Source organism: Malurus melanocephalus, unplaced genomic scaffold (genome assembly GCF_030028575.1).
Source record: "Malurus melanocephalus ecotype Western Australia unplaced genomic scaffold, MMel_1.1 scaffold_146, whole genome shotgun sequence".
Classification (NCBI taxonomy): domain Eukaryota; kingdom Metazoa; phylum Chordata; class Aves; order Passeriformes; family Maluridae; genus Malurus; species Malurus melanocephalus.
The window spans coordinates 1174076-1197386 of NW_026623378.1; the positions used below are offsets into that span (position 1 = coordinate 1174076).

At 37.8% G+C, this 23311-nt stretch overlaps 1 protein-coding gene and 1 long non-coding RNA gene across 2 annotated transcripts in view; one reads left to right on the top strand and one right to left on the bottom strand.

Moving 5' to 3' along the window:
* Positions 1-23311, top strand: part of LOC130576620 (uncharacterized) — a 45012-nt gene that overhangs the window by 12473 nt on the left and 9228 nt on the right. The window lies entirely within an intron of this gene.
* On the bottom strand, positions 399-21898 carry OPN4 (opsin 4). The gene is made up of 11 exons (XM_057371411.1): positions 21819-21898; positions 15306-15448; positions 13277-13410; positions 11906-12109; positions 9927-10098; positions 8895-9059; positions 6260-6367; positions 4941-5121; positions 3321-3467; positions 2743-2811; positions 399-1416 (listed from the first exon to the last, which is right to left on the bottom strand). Exons 1-11 carry the CDS (start codon positions 21843-21845, stop codon positions 1225-1227), a joined length of 1542 nt encoding a protein of 513 aa, XP_057227394.1. The 5' UTR covers positions 21846-21898; the 3' UTR covers positions 399-1224.

The following is a 23311-nucleotide window of genomic DNA, read 5'->3' on the forward strand; positions in this document are numbered from 1 at the left end:
TTGTGCCCTGTTCTTTTGGGCTCAGCCCCAGTATGGACTGACTAGTGGCAAAGACTGCTATGAATTGAAAATTATTTTTTTCTATTTATTCTTATGGACTAGGAGAGACACAAGGGAAAAGCTGAAAATCACTATTGATGGAACTCTTTACCTTTCAGGGGAAATAAGTAAGTGGATGTAGTGGCTGTGGAAGAAAACCCTCAGCTATGCAAATGCTGCTGTTTAGAGAAGAGGAAAATGGAAATGACAAAGTGGGGATGGTGTGGATTCTAACATCTCTAGAAGAACTATTTTTGGGGAATTAACCCTTTTCTCCCAATATTTACTTTAGAAAAGCACATCAAAGGGTAGACAACTTTGAAGTATCAGAAAGCAGATGTATTGACTTATGCATAAGACATTTCAGTACAAACATTGCTTTGTATTCTGCATTCTTCTCATGAAACCTGCTAAAGGAAAGTCAGAAGGAATTTCATAATAATCTCTTATAGCTCTGGGGAAGTTAGCTGAGAATGGGTTAAAATCATGTCTTAAGCCACTATTAGAAAAGAGGCTAAGTATGGAAAGGAGCATAGCCTCGTCCTCAAGTGTTATTCCTTTCTCTTCCCACAGTCTCAGAAATTAAAGATCTGAGACTTCAAATTACTGCTGAAGTGCATTGCCTTTCATGGGGTTGTAGAAGAAAATGGGAAAAAACATGTCGTTAATGAAAGAAGGGAGCACTGACTGTGTAATTAAGTTTACATTTGGTCGAGAAACTTCACAATAATGAAGAAACAATCCCCAGGAAGTAATGTACATCTCCACCCAAATTTCTCAGCTTTAGCTCCGTAATAGCTTTGAAGTTAATACACTAAGTRAACAAAGCCAGTTTGGAATATCGTACTTCCCTTCCCTCTCAGGTTAATCTTAGGAGRCTTCTTGGTTGAGGTCTGTATAGTGGTAGGAATATATATAAGCAGAGTAAAATCCAAACAAAAGAAATTGTTTCATGAGTTGCATGAAGAAGAACTATTAAAATTACAATGAGACTCAGATCAAGATGTGATCCACTGGAGAGAGTTCTGATGTTGAAAAGATCACTCCTCATGCTTCTATCCTTGCTTGTCTTGTGCTGAGTCTTTGTAGGAGCRTTTCAGACCAGTCAAGAAAGGTATTCTGGATTCAGCCAGTCCACAGCTGATCCAGAGCTGTTGACTAAGATGATATTCTGGCACCACTCATTTAASTGCTGGACTTCTTGTTCTGCTTGTGACTGTTGGATTTAGGGTACAGGAAACCAGAGTTGTATCTAGAAGGCAGCTCTACTCCTTGGACATTGCTGCATGTTATTRTAATACTGGGTATCTGGGCTGAAGCTGGTCCCTGGTGAGACTCTCCTTTTCTTTGTCCAATACTGTTCAGGCTSTCACCTTTCTAAAGGATGCAAAAATTTACAAGAAATGGACAACACAAACATCTACAAGGAGATCACATTGAATCATCTATTAAAAATGGCATATATTTAGATAAGCACTTTACTGCTCCCCATCACTGACTCCAAAGCAAACTTAAATGATGGAGACAAAAGGAGAATTTTTTTTAAATTTCATGAAAAACTTACGAAAATAATTCCCAGCTGTTAAACAAGTTAATGTTTAACTAATGGTTAACTAAAGTATTAAATACTTTAAATACATTAAATACATTTGCTACTTAAGAGCTGATCTACTTTGAAGAAAGGCCAGACTAATAACAGCACATTCAACTCTGAACAGAATTACTGTGAATATGCTCAGACAGCCTATGAATTMAATTGAGTAAGGAGTTTCTCCATGAAGAGGGAGTGTTTAGGGTCATTGGGCAAGAAAGAGGTAATGTAAAATGCAGTGACAACAGCATGGAAAGTTTGAAGGGGGGAGCAAATTACATAATGAGGTAAAAATTGAAGGAAAAATTAATTAGCTTTTTTTGACAATAAGCAATGTTAGCTGTCACTTGAACAGGATGAAAAAATCAGTTMGGATGAGGCTCTCAATAAATCAAAAGGATCACTTCTAACAATAAGGAGACAGTTTGAGGTGGTTGTATTACACTGAGGTTAATGCTGAAAAGATAAAACTGCTTTGTTTTCAACCTGTCGACTCTTTGGTTCCATTTTCATGTCTGTTGAGAATTAAGGCAAGTTGACTGTCTTGTGAGAAATGTCAAATATTTTTACCCATATGCTGTAGCTGTGTGAGATGAAGAAGAAACACACACTATCRCATCTTACTGAATAGGTGACATGGCACATTTCAAAAACTGACCTTGATTTCCTCCAAGATGCATGTTTTAGATGTTTGCTGCAACCCAAAACAGAGAACATTAAATAGGTAACAGCRTCACTTTGTACAGCAGTACTTATCACAGGACTAAGACTGTCTCAGATTAGTGTATACATCATTAATATAAAGATGGTACAAAATTAATGCTTCCATGATCCACCAAGGAAATCACAGACCTCATCAGAGGAATTACTAAATTCAAGAAAATACTCAGATAGCTTAAGGAAGTTTGGCTTCAGGAGAACGCTGTGTTTTCCTTCTGCCTAGTTTCAGCAATGGTCTACCCTTTGTGGTTATGTTTTCTGCATTGAGCTGGGAGTATTGTATAAGTTTTGCATCTCAAAAACAACTTAATTTGTGCTCAGGGACTGGGATTGTCATTAGTTCTTATTCCCTCWGTTAGATGCATGCCAAATATTAAARTAATAGTTCTTACAGTAGATGTAGCCATGCACTCTGTGACATTCAATTCCACCATCAATATATCATCAGCATCTACAGCTGTCTGAAAAATGAACACAGATAAGAAAGACATAAATGGTATATAGGTATGTCACAATATCTAGCATATGCAAAATGCATAGGGAAAAGGAGAGCAGAGGACTGACTGAAAAGCAGTGATATGCTAAATATAGCCTTGGTTTTTTACATCTTAGCATATGTGTTCATTTGGTAACAAATGGTGAGACAACAGAAAGATTGACCAAGTAATTTGGACAGTGAAAGACAAGTATTATTGAATACACACTTAAAACCAAACACAAGGCAACACATYATTCAGATGCTAAGGTCTCTAAAACAGCAGCAGAAATGCAACAAAGACAGCTGAATRATGAACCAGGGTGGGAATAAAAAGCTGATGACCTTTTACAGCCTCTAAGTCATTACTCATTGTGTTAACTCATAGTTATCCGCATCTTCTTGGCAGGAACCTTCATGATAAATTATGGTACAATGTGAAGATTTGTTAACTTGCCAGTTGTCAGAGAATTTAGGTATTACACAGTCTATTACCTTCTCACAATTCCCAGAATCCTGGCTTGTCAGTTTGGCTCCTATATCACTAGTCTGAGTTGTGTCTTTATCCGTTTCATAGGAAATTTGTCTTCTGGCAAGTCTGGAGACCATACTGGGAGTATCAGTTTCTATTTCAGTACAGCCCTAAAATTAATACAACAAAAACATTCACTCTAGGTCCCTTAGACTTTAATCCAATTTGCCCCAGTTTCACCAAGACAGAAATTGCAGAAGAGACAGGCATTGTATAGAAGACATTTCACAAAAATTCTGCCATATACAAGTTCATAGAATGTTTGCTTATAAGAAYTATCAGTCTGTTGCATCTAAAATTTGGCTTACGTTTTTTTTCCTCCACAGGATGCACTGCAAAATTTGAAAGAAAATAGTGTTTTGTTACAATCTATTATTGAAACTTTTCTGATGCATCTCATAACTCCATGGAGACAGTGTTTCCACAATACTACCCACTCAGGAAGCATAGGTTTTTGGAGGAATCAGAGCCAAAGTTTCCAAAGTGGTTTGGGTGGAAGCAGAAATAAATAGAAGGAAATGTCTCAGGACTGCAGAATTGGTGCTTTAGAAATATTTTGTTTCAGGAGGGAGTTGTAKGTTTATAAACTTTGTTCCAATTAATGGGAAAACAAAACCTTGTTAGTGATGGAGTCTGTTTTTCTTTTAAGACACAAGATTTGCAGTGTAAGAGATGCAATATCAAAATGTTCCTTTTCTATTAGCCAGTTTTAAACTTTCCACCTGACTGGAGGCTACCAGCCAGAAGAATTTCATTTTGTTTGGACTGAGAAGTCAAAAGAACAGGGCAAAGAAATTGAAATGTCACTGTTAAAAACAACTGTCAGAATTCAGCACTTGGCTGGATTAGATACAATTATTATCCTGACTGTGAAGAGGAATTGCCAAGAAAATTTTGTCTTTTCAGTTATTTGGAAATTTTGTTTTATATGATTGCAATGAASTAACTAATATGCTTATTTAGTTAGTAATATAGCTTTGAGTTACAAGAGAGAGCSTGAGTGCCAAATACTTGCCCTGTTTTCAGCTGCTGTGCAAAACATATTTTTCCACTTAGACTGGCAGCAGCCAGCTGTTGAGGTCTTCTGTGAGAAAGATGCTGTAATGGATTTACTGATTTGTCTAGATCTGATGAATGTGTTTCCAAATACATCCTACTTTCAGAAAGCATTATCTATTTCATTGCAATCTTGCTTTCACTAGAGAAATATTAAGTGACTAGCAGTTTCTTTTTTCTGTGTCCTGGCTGCAAATCTGTGGTCTGACAAGCACAGCCTATAAGTATGATCAGACTTTCAATGGAGCTCAGACTCTCTGCTTCCTTTACTTTCTAAAATTCCTGTTATTCCATCTTTCCAGTCTTCCTKTAGTGCCACCAACCATCAAGAAGAAAATTATCTACACTCTACTTTTACACTTCAGCCTTCTGTCTTTAATTTTGCTTTGCCCCTCCACTTTCTCTGGAGCTTTTATRACAAGCACCATAATTCATTTCATCTAAAGAATCTACCACTTGGAAGGACTCTATATGAAAATGAATTACTTTGAAAATAAAAATGGCTGTATGGGAAGTGTCTCCCTTACTGATTCACTGTCAGAGAGAGAAGATAGTCTCCTTTTTCCTTTGTGCAGCCCACTTATGTCAGAAGACTGGCTGGTTACGGTTGCTCGTCTGGAGGAGTGGTAACTGCTGAAGGACCGTGAGTCTTTAGGAGAAACTCTCAGTAGCGATCCAAGGCAAGGAACATGTGTTGCAATGGCTCTTCTAATGGATAAGAGGTAGAACCAGTTAGATTTTTTTTCTGTTAGCACAAAAATCCAATCATTATAAACAATGCATTTAGTCAGAGAGATGAACTAATGCTGCATGGACTGGAAAATTACTGGGTACATAAAGAGTTTTCCAGATATCAGATATCTCATATACAATTGCCCTGCAAGATCACTTATTCGCAGTGTTCTGCAGAACTCAAATTTATTGCTTGGCAGGGATAAGGGCATTAAAATACAAGTCTTGGAACTGAAGGGAGCTATTAAAACTATGTTTTATCTGCTTTCAGCTTAATCAGGGCAAAAATAAAATTCTGTCCCTTTAAACTGAACCCCACAGAAGTACTACATAATGAATTATTTTAATCTTCCCCTAAGCAGCTATTCTAGCTCATCTTACACATCTGTTTGCTGGCTATCTGCAGAGTTGTACAGAGTGTGCATTTATATTACTGCATTACTTTGCTCATATGCAGCGTTAGGAAACTCTGGCCTACCTTCCCTCTTCCTGCCAGCCTTCCCCACTTAGGTGTTCCTGCCCACCTCTTCTCTATCCAGTTTCTCAGCAGGTCTTTGTAAGTGGTGAAACAACAGCCTATCTGTGGTTTTGCTGCCATCTGTCAAATCTCACTGCCTGCMTCTAAACTTGGAATGGTAATGACCCTCCATGTTACCAGTCAGAGGAAATACTATCTGAAATATGAAAGCCTGGAGAAACGTGATGAGGATGCACCAAATAGGGAAGAGGTGACATGGCCATCTCTCACAGGCTTGGGTAATGTACCAGTGCTGTTTGCAACACTGCCCAATGTCTGCCTCTCTCATGAAGACAGTCAAAAATCTATAGTGCTTTCCTTTGAAATAGAAAGGTTTCCATCTTTTATCATGCAGTAGGTRAATACAGATCAGTATCCATAAGCATCTCTAACTACCATCTGCTTAGTAGTTTGTTCCAAGTACAAATTCCACTGACATTTCTATGGCACTGAGAAGTGTTCCTGTGGAGGGCAAGGCTGTCCTGCAGAGTTAAAATGAGCAGGTGAAGAAGAGGTCAGGTACTAGACCTAAAAGTAACAAAGTTACTCTCAGATTTTCTTTGCTATATTAAACATAACTTGCAAGAGTGAACTTACCTGTATTTGGGGTGAGTGATGGCATAAATGATGGGGTTATGGATGACAGAAGCTTTGGCAATCACAGCTGGTATGGAGTTCATGRAGGGTGTTAGGACGTGGGAATATCTAGAGCAATGCAAACACATTATATGTTTACTGTTAAGATCTGCATTATCTATGCAGTTATAGGTGGCAAGACAATACTTCATTAAGGCTGAAGAGAGAATTAAAGCAGAGTTCTATACCAAAACAGTGAGAGAACAAATTCTACACCCTTTGCCTGTAAATATCAACATCAATCTAATTGCATTTCTGAAAAATACTATTTTCTTGCRGCTTCTCTTGYAGCACTGCACTAGTATGACTCAGGWTGATGGTAATTCCAATGTTGTTTAGCCKAGGGACAATGTCAGCCTTTAAGAAGCCTGTCACCATCCTGGTGAGGAAGTTTTTCATCATACTGTGGGAATTTTTATGCTCCATGTAGAGGTAGAAATGGTTTGCCAATTGCAGTACAGGAACCATTTTGTCAGCTGACTGAATGTTGAGATGCCATTTCACCTTAATTTAAGGTTTTTCTCTGCTAAGAGCGTTCTCCATGTGCAATTTTTAGCATAGTTTCTCCTGATCATACTTCAAAAGAATTGCTTAGAGAGATAAATCTCCACAGCTTCTGGATAACACACAACAGCATGACCTTACTGGAATGGAGTTTTTGACCCTGAGCTGTGAGAGTGCTTTGGTAAGGCTGATGRAGAGTTGAGCTAGGAGAAACAAACAATGGCAAAGCCTTGTCTCTTAAGCTAACCATTGCCAGAAAATGCAACCTATAGACCAACAATATTAGTGAGCACGATTTGTGCTGGCTCACCATTCCCCATTCAAAGTATTATCTAAAGGAATGAAAGTTCTTCCTTCCTTTTTCATATGTTGCTCTTTCAGATGATTTGTCTTTAGTCCAAGACTGTAGCCGCAGGCTCAATGTCTGCCTCCCATATGTCGCATACAGTGATTTTATCTGAGTCCATTGCAATAAAAGTTCACAGAAGATATCCAGACTTAGTCTAATAATCACTCAAAAATCCCAGAAATATTGCCTAAAAGATGTAGTTCAGAAATGGAAGAAAAACTGAATGAAGCTATGTTGCTCTCCAGATATCTTCACGAGCAAAATTTGCAAATGCCCATTTGTGACATACTGCAGTTATAAAATTGTCCATTTGTTCAGATTTTTTTGAGTGTGAAACATGGAGTAGAAGYCAAGTTCAGTAGGTACTTGATTCTCCTGAGGCAGATGCAGAATCGTGCAGGACAGCCCAACAGTTTTATGCAGCTGAAATGGTCAGCTTAAAGCACACCCTGTTTTCTTTTAGTTCTCTTACAGTACTGCAAGATGGCTGTTTTGCATCTCTTTGTCTCCTTGCTCCTCCTCTGTGTCTAACCGGTCACATGTCACCAATGGTGGCTGTCCTGTACCTAAGCTCCCCCTCTGACAGGAAATGGGACACTAGGACACGAATCTGAAGGATTCGTATTTCTGAGAGAGGAATTTGTTTACCTTCGTGGAGAAAATATTCGCTGCAGCTTGGAATTACCTCTCTACWTACAAAGGGAGAGAATTCACTTCCCTGAGTATTTTTTCTTCTTAAACCTAAGATTTCGAAGTGCTGTGTTAGGACACTGCCTGCCTAAGCTGCATTTGAGATGAGTCCCTATGGTGGCCTCTTCCTTGGGTGTGTAACAAAAATCACCCTTGTCTCCCAAAATGCTCCATCATAAGTAAATTTGGACTGTCTGTCAATTTTAGGAGCACCTCCTTTTTATTTCTAACTTGAAAAATACAAAGAGAAGTATTTTGTACTGTCATAAGAATCTTCCACTTGAGGCTTTGCAGGTGACAAGCCTTCCTAAAGCAGATAGTCACACACATTTTAGAGAAGCTTAGCAGAAACACAGGAAAATTCACATCTTAAAGTGGGAGAAATAACCATATAGAGCTAAGGCATCTGGGCTCCCAGTTCATTACTTGTGCCTGGATTCTATCAGCTGTAGGCTGGTGTCAAGCTGTGTGCAGATACTGTTTCAGTACTATCACACTTCTGTTGAAATTACTGTATAAAATGCTGGCAATTACACAGATGAACATGCTTTGATGTTTTATATTTATGACCTTTTATATCCAGCATCAAAAAGCTCTCAATGCATGTATGTACTAATTTTGAGCTTGCTTATACATGTAAGGAATTGCAGCCATTTGATGAAACATGAGGAAATGAATAGACTTTTGTAAGTTAAAGAAGTGGAGAAAGAAAAGAGAATCAACCCCTGGATGGATCTTTTTGTGTCCTTTATTTAGCATTTTAGTACTAAATAAAGTTCAGATTGTTCAAGTATCCTAGCATAGAGAATGTGTTCAGAAATCTTCAGCATGGCAGTTGCCAGTAATAATATTCTTTTTTTTTTTTTAGTTTTCTTAAAGTGAAACTAAGTCATCATGTRCCCCATTTGTTAAATATCAGTCCTAAATATATGAATGTTTTAGACACACTTCAGACATTAAACTTGACAAGTAGCTGTGACTTTCATCTCTCTTTTACAATTTCACATCTTTTGCTCTTACTGAATATTCCTTTGCTAATACATTTATAATTACCCAGCAAAAGCTACCAGAGCAACAACAGAGTATGGTGACCAGGAAATAACAAAAAACAAGATGACAATCAGTGCAATTTTGGCCATCTTCCACTCATTTTTCATCCTCTGATACTGTTTCTGGAACTCTTTATTTCCAYGTTTGCATCCAAATGTCTGAATAGACCTAGAGAAAATAAACATACAACAGCAAAAAACAAAGGTAGAAAAATGAGCAAAGAGCTTTATGAAGTGGAGCAACAATTACTCTTCTGCTACTTTAGGTTAGAACTCATGCATGTTTTTTGCATCTTAATGCAAGTATGTGACCCATCCTTCACAGTTCGATGTACTTTTGCTGCACTAATCAGTGGCAAGATCCACATTGTGCTTCAGTGAARAAAATAGCCCTGTACCAAAAGAATTTCCACATAAATCAGATATTTAAGCGAATTGAATAATGCTGTGTAAAAGACAGTTAGAGGAGTCTTTACTGCCGTAGAACCAGTTTTACCACCTTGCTGTCACTTTGTACTTTTGAGCTAAGTGACCAGATCTGCTGGGATCTACAGGACTGGTACACACAGATGGTACAAGCAGTGGTGGGCTGGCCTTTATTTTTAAAGCAATAGCTTTTTGTTTCAGAGTCCTGTGATTAAATCTTTAATCTCCTTTTCACCCTTTTTTTAAAAAAKAGTAGTTCAATTCCATCTATTTTTCTGTGAAATAGCTACTGATACACTGCCATGAGGTGTTTCTGAGGCCTCTTTTGTATTTATTCTGGTTGGTTAATTTCTGTACCCTTTTCCATGTCATTAGATAATACACTGATCAGCTCTGGCCTAAAGTCAGGAGTGGCCCTTCTAAGAATCATGTTTCATACCAGGTTGACTATTGACAGAATTCTTATTTGGTTTYCTGTCTCAGTTGTGCTTACAAAATAAATAAGAGAAACATCCCATTTTTTTTTGTTTTGTTTTTTGTTTTTGTTTTTGTTTTAAGAAAACAGTCACTTAAACACAAGGATGAAAATATAGGACAGTTCGCAGCTTACTTGTTGGCCTTCCTGATAGCTTCAAATATAAAGACATAGCTGTATATGATGGCAATCAAAGGAATGAAAAAGACAAAGCAGAAAAGCAACATCGTGTAGGCACGGACTGATGGTGTGAAAGTCATGTAGTCCCAGGAGCAGGAAGTCAGCAAACCCTCAGGAACATATGCACCTAGAAAGAAGGACAGGAGAAAGCGTAAACCACAAAGTGATTGCTATTCTGAGAGCAGAAGTTGAATAAGTTACTTAGAATAACAGGATTTAGTCCTATTTCTCTGAAAGGGAAAAAAGGTTTTAAGAGGATAAATAATTCTTCACGTAAGCACTTTTCAATTTTCTTTTATTTTGTTTCCCTATTGTATTCATGTTTAGCAGTCTAAGCATTCAGAAAATTGAGTAATTTTGCTTCAGCCTTGAATATTGTTTAAAACTCATCATAGTCAAAGGGAATCTCTCCAAATTCTTATTTGGATCTTGGACAAGACTTGYATAGTTTTTAAATATCTCCATTTCCTGTCAAATTGCTTTCTTCCTATGAAGTCAAACCAATTGCTCTAGATACCACTTCTCTAAGCATGTGCAGATAAGAAAAATTGACTGGGCAAAGGAGAAAGATTAATTGTTTAGACCAAAATATTTTGTCATGAAGTAAAACTGAGTAGAAGTAAAAAAAAATACATACTTAATGTTCTGCCTGAAATAAAATATATTCTCTTTAAAGGAACTGTTTCAAACTGTTAAATAAATAAATTGGCAATAGCAATGTCTTTTTACTTTTGAATTTTAACTGCTTATGCTGATATTTTCTGTTCAGCTCTTAAAAATATTGCAACAGATGTTCTCAAATGCATTAATTACAGGGTCAGAGTTCATACTGTGGACACTATTACAATCTAATCTAAGATAATAACACCCTTCAAGCAATTATTCCACTTTCTTCAACTGAAAATCTATAATCTAAGGTTATATGGTCATTTTGTTATTTTAACAGCTCCTCACTCAACTAAAGACTGCTTCTGCCAGTATTGCACTTTGCCTGCTTAAACACGCTTCATGTTAATGGGGGACCACAATGGCAATAATAYGACAATAACAAAACTCTGCTGAAATTCTACTCAGTACCTGAGTTGGTTGTTGCATCCTTTAATAGTCAAACATGTCTATGTTCTCACCTCAGGTGCCAGATACATTGACTTCTGGAATTAGGGAGCATAATGAYGAACTGGGGTTTTGAATGATGAGTTCATTCTAACTTAGTGACTGAAACTGGTGACTCACAGGAAATAATGGTAGTGAGGCAAATTCAAATGAGGACAGAAACTCTCTTTGCTACAAATTGCAGCAATCGAGGTGCTGTATGAATGTTCCAATTMCCATGTGCAAAATTCACATTTACAAAAGCATTTTAGTTACTACTAAATGCCATCCTTATTGGAAGCCAGYGACAACACCAATGACTGAATGGAGAATGTGGACATGACACTTGAGTGCAATTTGTCCATCCAGAACACAGTCAAGGGTTTCTGAAGATCTGCTTGCACAAATGCTCAGACTCTTTTATGTGAATAAAAAGAATTAAATTGGTGCTGCTGTCTTAGCACCTTTGGGGGAAAAAATTAATCAGGAATAAGACAAATACATTTATTTAACTTTTATATTGTTGAATTTGGTTCAATAGAAGTAGACATGGGATAATGAGCAGGCGTATTCTTCATAAATTTTGGGCATGAATTTATGTACTGCTTTTTATGCAGTTAGTAACGTGCTTAAGGAAAAGCACTACTGTCATATAATATGCTGTAATGCATGCTGTGTTTTTTTCTTTTGATTAGAGMTCTTCAGTTTCAATATGCATTTAATCTTTTTTTTTCAAATTGGTTTACTCAAGCCTGGCATACGAGCTATTGATTCAACCCTCTTCTGTACTGGTTTTAATCCAATACTATGAGAGCAAAAAAGTTTTATTCCATTTCACTTACTCCATCCAAAGAAGGGTGGGAGACTCCAAGCCAAAGAATACAGCCAGACTCCTATCAGGATTATTAGGGCCTTCTTCTTAGATGTCACTCCAACAGAAGCCAGAGGTTTTGTGATGACAAAATATCTGTCCAAGGCAATCACCATCAAAGTGATCATAGATGTAATGCCAAAAAGAGCTCCGCAGAAGGCATACAGCTCACAGCCTTGCAATGAAGATGACAGAAGTAGCAGTGAAATTAATCTACCCATACTAATTAATTTCTAGGAGAGTTCATAATGTCTTCTGGAATTTGTAAAGCAATGAAACTTGAGTTTTCCTGAAGTTATAATGCTACTTCAAAGCTGCTGTCTGTCTTGCTAATTACATTATCCATGGAGATAAACTTCAAAGATTTTGTTTGCTTCAATTGCTGGAGACAGTGATACTTAACATATTTTCACCCATTGATTTCTGATGTTTCTAGTAGGGTAATTTCAGCAGTCCATTAATATCTCGTTTTACTCCAGTTTTACTGCAGGTCYCATAGAAGCAGCTGTTTTCCTTAACAATGGGATATATTTACCTTGGTATCATGGAGCTGTTCATATCTCAAGGGCAGCAAAACTGAAGTAAATATGAATATATTAATAATTTAGCTGAAGTAAATATTCAGACTATGAATACATTAATGAGTGATTTTAATTGTTCAAACAACATAATGAGKAAAAGCAGTGGTTTGCATTAGTTTTATCATGTATGCAAATGAACACTTAATGGAAGTAAAATATAATATGCTTTTGGTCATCAGAGATCAAAATAGCAATTTTACTTCTCTGAGTTTCCTCTTTGTCAGTACCTGTTCAAGAGGCAAAAACTAGTATTCCTCTTACAACAGTTATAGTGGAAGAATGAAAACACTTTCATTTCACATTTTCTCACTACACAGGAAGTCTTAGCATTTCAGTTGTGAAAAATKAGGTTTTCCAGGCTTTCTTGCCTCACTTTGCAAGGTTCAAGTCCCAGACCAGGTTATTTAGAAGGGCTTTTAAGCTGGTCTGCTGAGGGGCAGTGCTTCTTTGTCAAAGGACTCCAACAGTAGCTAAGTCATGAGGTGACTGGGGAAGAGCAGAAACAAGAAGATGAGTGCTGTGCCTCATGTTGCCARTGGTGCCTCTGTATCTGTCTCATGAATGTAATTTTCGTCTCCTGGTGGCAGTGTATTTATTGCACACAGACACAAATGTTCAAAGAAATGTTTGTGTCAACACTGAAACAGTGTTGAAAAATGCTCCCAATATTGCAAGAGTACCTGAGGGTAGGGAAATGGTAGATTAGCTGCCACTACGGTAAGAACATAGATAGCGATATTTTAAAAAGAATATATACAGACCTTTCTCACCAAAAATCCAGCGTTTGTAGAGGCTGTTGGTGAAAAAAACTGGAGACTGTGTAATGGACATCAGGAAGTCACTAATAGCTAGATTGATGATGAGTATGTTGGCTGGAGTCTGAAGGCTCCTACTCCTACAGAGATCAGAAGAAATTTTGCTAAACACTGCTGCACTGTTAATTCTGCTGTTACTCATTCCTGTGAGTTCACAATACCAAGGAACACTAYGTGGTAAACTAAAGCAGAGTGCTTCTCATTTTTCTCATGACGAAACATGAGCAAGGCTCAGKTTTACACCTTTACACTCCTGTGCATTTTACAGGATTGTTTTGATAACGAGCTCTGTGATGGAGATACATCACACAGTTCTTTAAATATTCTAACCCAGTGCACTTCATGTCCACGATTAACAGGAAATTAAAGTTGATGTACACTATGGATTTCTGGATCTGGATTTTGTTAAGCAGAAGGGACATACATTTTCCACTGCTGATAAGATAAGTTCGGTGACTTCCGAACACAGGGATTAAGCAAACTCACTATGTATCACATGAAGCACTTTCTTCTCTGTGATACTCATTTCACCGGCCCAGACTCTGTCCTTAAAAGAACAATAAGCAGCCTTCAGTGTATTCTGCCTGCTTTGGTTATTCACAGTATTACAGCACAATGTTTTAAAGGTYACACATTAAAATTCAACCAAGAGCTCTTGAGTTTCAGGTTCAGTGTAACTATGTGGCTCCTTTCTCAATTTCAATCTTAAACATAATTGAAAAATACATGAATAAATAGTTTTTTTGCACTGTCCCAGAATCAATCACTAAGATCACCGTCCCCTGGCTGTCAATTTGGGAACAAAGAGATATTACTAGGTGTTCATAGGTTGTGTGTATTTGTTTGTAGTCTGTAAAGTTATTGAACACCTTTCTGTTTCAGGCAGCTGGTTGTCTTATGGTTTGCCATTATCCGAGGCTGCTTTGTAAGCACCTAAACTGTTCTGAATTTCTGATGTGCTCATTATTTAGCTATCAGTATCCCTTTCTGTCTTCATATCACCTTCAAATGAAGACAAGCTGTGCCTCCAGTGGAAGTGTAAGTGCCGTCACTGGATTTCCTGTATAGGACCAGCCAATGAGCTAAGCCGGCTCATGTACTTCACCCTCACATATCTGATCTGCATGCCAACACCTTTTCTCTTCTTAAGGTCACTGTCATTCTCACTTAAGTTATAGTATCTTCTCTAAATAAATGTACTGAAACCTACTCCTTAATGCACCCCATAAATATAGGCTTGAGGCCAAGAAAATTTTTGTCCACACTCCAGTGATGTCAGTTAACATGGCCAAATGATCACATAATTGCTGTTATTTTGGTTTATTACTTTAGTGCCTAAAGACTAATCACACAGTAGAAGCTCACTGGCTTGGACGTCATGTCAATGCTTCCCCAGTGTGACAAATCAGACACAGAATGAGGAGTGAACAGGAATGGTGAACAGATGACATTGTTGTCAGAGATCCTATTTCTGTCAGATATAAAAGTTGGAATGTGGCTTTAGTTGAAAGGAAACAAACCAAGTGTAGGAAAATGTGAAAAAAAAAAGGGACATGGCCACTAAGGAACAGGGGGGAAGAAGGAAATTGAGTGGTAAGAAACATGAGGAAGGAAACATCTAAAATGGAGCAGATTTGTGGGATMCAGCAGGACAAACCAGTCCATCAGTCCAGTGCAGACACTGTTCAGCCAGTAGAAGGACAATCACTGTAACATTTCTACTTTGACTTCCTATTGCTTGGCATATCTGGGTGGTTCTTTACAATTTTGATAGCAATTTTGCTATGGCTGCGGTTAATAGGAAGAAGTCAGAAGGAAATGGCAACTTGTTCCTTTTTTCCTACACCAATGTCTCTCAGTGCATTTTACTCCATAAAATAGTCTGATAGTATTCCTGGAATGTGTTTGCAGAGCAYAGGATATAATTCAAATTCATAAATTTGAGTATTTTAAAGGACATTTGAAAGGAAAGTACCTGCAGAAAGCATAGAAGACCAGGAAATTACCCAGAGTTCCTGTGATCCCCACTATAAGAATGACTACTCCAATYGTATAATGAGCGTGATCTGGGACATCCACTGTAGGAAAGACACCAGGAACATCTTGCACTGTCATCTTCTGTGGAGCAAAYAAGAATAAGGCATGTGCTTCTCTAGAAGAGGAAACAGTCAAGAATGCAAAAAGACAACAAGCAAAAAAAGTCAGAATAAGCTAATTGCTTTTAAAATACATTTCCTGTTGATCGTCTTTGGGGGAAAAATATGCCATCAGCAGTGCAAAGGGCAAAGGACAAAGGACAGTTTGTGTGTTTACTGTTGATTTAGGAGTCTGGTGAAGAAAAGCAACATATTCTTTCCCAAAAGAAAAATAAGGATATGGAGGACAAAAAGAGACAAGAAGGAACCTGTTTCATTGCATCTAATATCAGATAATGCAGCCTTTAACAACAAGTAAGCTTCCTATAGATTTAATTTCAGGTGAATTTCTGTACCTGTGAAGTAAAATTTCTTGTACTCTGACATCAGTGTCTAGATTTCTCTCACTAAGTAGAAACAAGCTATGGATAAATAGGCATTTACTCCTTTGGCAGATGGCAATTTCATTTTTCCCACCGATTAACACTGAATTGTGAGCTGCCCTCAAGAGCTGATTACCAAAAGCGTTGCAGCTTGAACAAGAGTCTTTTGGAAATTAAATTAAGGATCAGAAAAAACTAAACCACAAATCTTTTATACYTTATGCCTCATTTCCACACCAGTTTTGGTTTTGGTCTGCCTGAATCAAGGTATTTTGCTTTCTGTGAAGTGTTTCATGAACCACTTGATTGAAGCATTTSTATTTTAACCTTTTAATAACTCACTGCGAAATTCAGTAGCCAAGTCTGCAGTATTGGAAATGGGTATTTTTTGACAACAGAGGTGGACATTACACTTGAATGCATCTGTGAGGTTAGGCTGAGATTATTACAGGCAGTGTGTATTTAAAACCAATGTGCCAGTAGCAAGAGGTGAACCCCAGGAGTGCCTGGAATTCTGGAAGAGATTGCTCTGTATGCTGAAGATCTGCCTACAGCAATCCTCAACAACCAGAGCGCACTCCCTGCGTTTCTACATTAGCAGCAATGAAATGCTGGACAAATACTCTGATTTTAGAGAAAGAAAACGTAGCTCTAGCTGTTATTGTAATTGCAGCAAAATGTTAAGGTTGATATTCTCACTGAAGGATGGTATCACAGCATTTATTATTCAGATTCCTGCAGCAAAGTGGAAGTTGGTATAACTAATAGCACCAACGGGCATCTTGCCCAGGTAGAAATTGCCATGCTCAATCCACTGCCAGTAAACTAACAAAAATAATCCCATAAAATCCATAGCAAGTGGACAGGGAGAKTCTGAGATAAAACTCTTTCAAGTAAATGAGATCAGGTGTTCTTTGGTTTGGGTTGGTTTTATTTCTCCTTAGCCTTTTGGCTAGAGCGTTTTGAAACTGCTGTTCTGTAGAAAGTTAATTATGAATGTTAGTGGAATGGAGTTTTCTGATGTTTTCCCCTGTAGCTATCCATTTAATCAGAACTGGATCAATGTAATAGAAATGAGGCAACTAAAGGAGCTTGTTTTGGCTACAAAGAACAGATTAAAGGGGCTTTAATTTGAATTAAATTTGTGGAAGACTAAGGACRAGGAAAAATTTAAAAGATAAATATAAATACACAAAAACCTTGAGAAATCACAAGGGAGGCAAGGTTATTTAAGGGAAAGTAGAAGACCTTCAAATTACTTATTCACAGATTAAACAAGTTCAGAGTAATAAAAAAGTCAAGTGTGAGAAAAATAAAGGAAYAATATTTATACTTGAGCAGTGATAGGGCATAAATTATAATACTACATATATGATCAAGAAAAGGTATGTGGCAAAAGGAATAAATCAGCATTTTAGTGTGGACTTCTGTAGGCCTTGGATTTTTAACCAAGGGTAGAACTGTGGCTGTTCTCTAAGAGAAAAAAAAACAATTATTAAAAACAAAAATTAGTTTTATTGTTTTCATTGGAAATACAATTGTTATTCTTTAAGTCAAAGAAAGGTACTAGTTGATCAAGAAGGCATTAAATCAGCCCTAAGCACTTCAAATCTATCACTAAGTTGCCCACATACAGCTTCTTTACTAGAAGACAAAAATAGTGCCTGTATCAAGTTCAGCTCTGTGTCTTCTACAGAAATTGTGCATCAAAAGAAAGGATAGGGAGAAAAAGAGTGCTTTGAGAAAATCAGGTCAGCAGGATAATGAAGAAATCAGGTAATTCCCGAAGCTTTTCTCTATTCAGTCTCTCCAGTGCATTAGCCTTGTTTATTCTGTCTTCTGTTGTCATCCCACAGTACAAGTGGGCAAGGGAGACTAAAAAAATCCCCTGTTGCAATCTCTRTTGTAGCACTTGTCCTTTGAGAATACCCTGAACAACTATTTCAATTGCAGTGATATTACACAACTGTATTGCCTTGCATGTTTTTCTGTTCGACCTTATTCCTATAAACACCTTGTAATGAAGATATTGGTACTGGGACTGGCACAATTTAACATTTTGCTGGCAACATGGGCAGTGGGATTGAGGGCACTCTCAGCAGGTTTGCCAATGACACTGAGCTGTGTAAGTGCTTCTCTAGTTCCAGCACCCCTGCCATGGGCAGGGATGCCTTCCACTAGATGTCATCCAGCCTGGCCTTGAATACTTCCAGAGACAGGGCATCCACAGCTTCTTTGGGCAACATACTCAGAGCCTCACATCCCCACAGTAAGGAGTCTCTTCCTAATATCTAATCTAAACCTACCCTCTGCTTGTCCTAACCACTGTGACCTTGTAAAATTTGCCCCCTCCAAGTTTCTTGTAGTCTCTTTAGGTAGTCAGGCTGCTCTATGGTTTCCTTAAAGCCATCTCTTCCTCAGGTTCAACAAGTCCAGTTGTCTCTTTAGTCAAGATTATAACTTGTATATTATAGCACTCAAGTTCTGTAACTTTGTTTGGGTGTGTATGAAAACAGGCCTTTTACTAGAGCTGTGTAAGAATCTACATTTTTAATTTCTGACAGGCATATAATTTATTATTTATTTTTACTGTAGTTTTGCAGAATCAGTTTGAGAAGTGCCACGCTGGTTCAGACAAGCATTCCTGACAAAACACCAGCCTGCCTTTAGCCAGGACCAGGTATTTCATAGAGGTGCCAAATGTGTGTAATGAATAGTGATGTGGGAATTTAAGTAGAGTCTTAGTAATTGGTTTCTAYCCTAAACCAGTGTTATTATCCCTTGGAAAGGAAAATCTTAGTTCTCCATAAATTTTAATCCTCCATATATAGGTGTAATCCTTTGCTAAATCCTACTCTGTCATTTGCCTCAATAGATGCAGCACGAAGAAATTATGAAGCTGGTCTATGCCAGTGTGTTTCCTGCGAGCAGGTTTAAGTGCATCCTTGTGGAAGCACTAGAGCTGAGGGGAAGAGATAGGTTTAATGCAGTTTGCCTTCTTAAAATGTTCACTRTCTTCCTTAAAGGAATGTTTGTCTACTGCCCACAACAAAACAGCTAAAACAGAACTGTGTTTGCAATTGTCTTTCAGTAAACTTGACTGAGACTTTTAAACTTGAGATGCTTTCTGCGAGTTTGGAGAAAAGCAAATGTTTTATAGATAAATATGCCTAAATCCGTGCCGAGGCACAATATGGAGCCTCATTATTCTATATTTATGGCCTGCTGCTACAGCTGCTTACAAARGAAGCACAATTCTTCCTTGAGGGACAATCCGAGGAGCCAGGTTGCTTCTTTAGGAAGAGACAGACTAAGGCTTGGTGCAAGCAGAGAAGGGAGTAAAAATGAATCAGCCACAGAGCAGATTCATTAGGGTACATAGGGCAAAACTTGTATTTCCCCATGAAGTTTGTCAAGAACCTAATCTGAAGACAGTTGAAAGGATAAAAGACCTCCTTTGCAATCCAAACAAAAATTACAATTCCTAAGTGATTTATCCAGGTAACAAGGAAGTCTAGATCAGATGTTAAATCCAGGAATATTTGATGCCTGCATCTGTTTTGTGTTGATTATCTGTTTATCATACGGTTTCCTAAAGAGAACTTTTAAAAGTTATTTATTAAGTATTTTAATAGTTACTAATAATTCAGTTAATAAATTTAAAAACTCAAACTGCTGAATAACTTCTAGCAGAAGATACACCATTTTTGAACATCCAACACACATCCCTGTATCATGAGAAAAATACTTGTGTAAAACTTACAAAAGGACAAAATGCAAAAATACAATTCAGCTATTACTGAGGAAAAAACATCTTCTTTTTTCAGAGTGAGGAAATAAAATCATCACTTAATTACCATTCACTTGGAGATGATTATTACTGAAGTCCTTCTAAGGCTAACAGTTATGATGGTAGGAGCAAGGCCATGCAAGCAAATACTCRTACTAAATATAAATCATATCTGATATAGCCCACTCCTCACAGTCTCACAATGGCAAGAATATAAGATCAGGTTTAGTTATAATTACAGAGAAAGAGGAAATCCTCATAAGGTCATTTGGGCATTTGAATATATTTCAGTGTTGATTCTGATTGATTGATTTATTTGTATGACATCAATTCCAAAGTCAGCAGTAGAAAAAACTATGTCAAGGACAATTTTTCAGCTACTTCTGCCTGAACATGGCAGATGGATTGTATCTAACTTGGTTGATACGAGACAACGAAAGGAAAAAGAATATAGGGAGTGTTTTGTGGTTGCGTTTATGAATTCACCTAACTTCAAACCATAGGCACTGGGTTTGCGAAATGAATGTTATAATGGAATAGAGYCCAGTTCCAAAACACTGTAAGTTCTGGAAGTCCAACACAGACTTTGGCAATATAACAAGTTTCTTTGTTCCTAATTTTCCTACAAATACAGGTGAGAAAGCCACTTATTTACACGGTATGACTTGCACAACCAGTGGTAGTGGCTAGCCCTTTTACATTACAACAAATTGTATAGTTTTAAAAAATTACCTGACCAGAAACACTGTAATTTCCTGGGGTTTCCTGTGTGGTGTTTGTACTSCCTACCTACAAGAGGCCTTGAACAATTGCTAGGACCTGCTCTCTTTCACAGGTCCTTGCTCTGATTTCTGAGCTTGCCTCTGTGGGCACTTGCTGTGTGATGACAGGCGGCACAGAGAGGAGTGTAATCCCCCCTCAATTATGGGTTCAGCAGGGTGACGCTAACTGCTAAGCCCTTTCCAGCAGACAGCAGGGCTTTCCATAGATGATGCTTGTCCTGTTGAGCAATTTGGATAGCAGATTTTGTATCCCATCTTCCGGATTTAATCTCAGCCACAAGCAGCACGTACTGCTTTCACTCCTGAAACTCTCTTAAGGCAGTCTTTGTGTCAAGTTAAAACACAAAATTTTGGCAATACAGACACTTGACCTAGGGAGAGGAAAGGATCAGCTAATTAKATCTTTCAGCAGAATAAGGAAAAGATCAATTTTTAATTTTCCAGTGTAAATCACTATGTCCCCAGAATCCTTTTCCATTTTGCCATGCGCTGTCCAGTCCCTTTTCCCCTYCCCTGCTGTGTTCTGCTATCCTTTTTTATGTGTTATCCTTCTAATTTAGTCTTGTAAATGCCTTGCCTCAGGACATTTCTCTGTTTATTTTTCTGTAATACACTGCAGATATCCAGGTTTTATTAAAAAATAGACTTTAAAAAAATAAGTTAGGTTGGCTCATGTTTTTATTATGCTTTTAAACAAACTTTTGTATAAACAGCATGTGACCAAACCTCTCTAGCCCTGATAATATTCTGAGAGACAAAACCAGGAAGAGGACTTCTGAACTCCTTTGGTTTATGCTTGTGGAGTGGGATGGATAAAATTTTTAGCAAACCCAAAAAGTTCTATCCTGAAGTGTCATCACAACAGATTCTCACCTTCACACTTCCAAGGAAAAATTCTGTAACTTTAGGATTTAAATACTGAAAAAGAGCTTTGATAGGACTTACCTGAGAAGACCTTCTGAACAACTTTCTTGGGTAAATGCATATAACAACTCTTCTAACATTTACATAGGCACTCTACTGCACTTAYAGATTATTAGAGAAATTATGGGGATTTCCATGCTGAGTAACAACACGAGAGAGCATTGTGTTTGAACTGTTAAACAGCAGTTTAACGTACAAGAACATCTTGTTTTGGTAGTTTGCAACATATTTGATGCACTTTGCCATTAGACATCCCTGTCTGTCTTCTAYCCATGCAACTCTGCTGAAAAACACAGGTACAGCCCTTTCTGCATTAAATAGTTAAAGAAATAAAAAGAAGATTTTAAAGTTGTTCATTATTGCATTACAGCATTAAATGTGCACGTGCTCCTTAACTGTCCTTTTACAGTCCTATAAATGTCAGCCTTGCTAGATATCTACATGCTACAGCTTTAAGTGAGAGAAAACACTTACTGTTGGGGATCTAAGAGGCAGATCCATCAGTGTGTAAGCATTGGCTTCTGAGCCATTCCACGCAGTGAAGGACTTCACAATTTTGATGCTTGATGGTGTCCTCGGATAGAAAAGAGATCCCCTTCTGAATGAGCTGATTATTCAGGTGAACAAAATCTAAGCAAAAACCAACAAAGAAGAACTGTCTTCTGAATTTAAGCCAGCCACTTTACCTTTGTGTGTGTGGGTGAAGCAGGTTGTTAGACTCTTTGGAAGGATGTGAGATCCAGTGCAGAGTTTCTCACTAGAGCTTCAGWTTGCTACAGTCCATCATCAGCTTAGCAAAGGACAGCACAGCGGCTKCCATTTAAATACAGGAGGGGGCAGAGTCCGCACATGCCCAGTTTGAAGCTTGCTCCATCCTGATTCCAGCTTCACTTTAATGACAGTATAAAACTAATKCTCATTCAAAAGTGCTGTTGTCTGTTTCTTACCTTTGACCAATTAATGTCTGATTTCAATGCTATTTCCACACTGTCTCTGTATAAAGACAAGTTAAAGGTGGAGTTCACTCTCTGTCTTAAATATTGGACCTTATAGTTCTTTTTCACTRTATTGGTGAATTAGTTTTTTGTAGTCTGCTTTTAAAGAAGATGTGTGTGTACAGTTCTGCTGAAATTGTCAGAACTCAAATAGATTTTGATATTTAATAATGCGCTTGTGTGCACTTCTGTCTTGTAGAATTTAGGTCATGGTTGTTTGTTGGTCCACTTCTAAAAATAAACAAAACATAGGGATAAAACCTGACATCATCCTTTTCTGCTCTTTAGTTAAAAAAAAAAMMAACCAAACCACACACAAATACTTTAGGCAGGAAAGAGCAAATATCCACCTCTTTCAAGAGCTGCCTGCTTTCTTTTCAGTTGTGTTTAGATAAAGTATACATGAACAGATTCTTATTCACACAAATCTGGCTTTGCATTGCACTGTGCAAAGAGAGATGAATTGCTGTATTCCCAGTTGAAGGCCCATTACTGTTGTAAAGTGAAGTTTAATTGCAACAGAGAATTAGACACAGTGTGTGAAAAAGCTCTTCTAGCACATACTGCAGCCGGAGTATCACAGAGTTTAGGCCTTCCACCCACTGTCAAAATTACCCTGATGAAAGCTATTAGCTTCACTGCAGTTGATAATAAAAATAGATGGTGTGAACTGTTACTGGTAAGCCTTTGTGAGAAGGCTGTGTTAGTAATGGTGAGGATTGCATTCCCCCAGCTCTGCACAATACCTTTCCTTAAATAAGCACCTGCAGCACGCTAAACCATAAAATGAAGGAAAAGGTACTGCATTTTTTTGCCTGTATGGGAGCTGTGCCTCTATTGAAAGGCACCCACCTACAGTGTTGCAGTTTTCCTTTCCTTGATGGTCACTTAAGGAGRGAAGTGATCCTTGCTGTCACCAGGCCACTGAACATTAATAAACAGAGACASTCCTCAGACTCTTCAGGCTCTCTT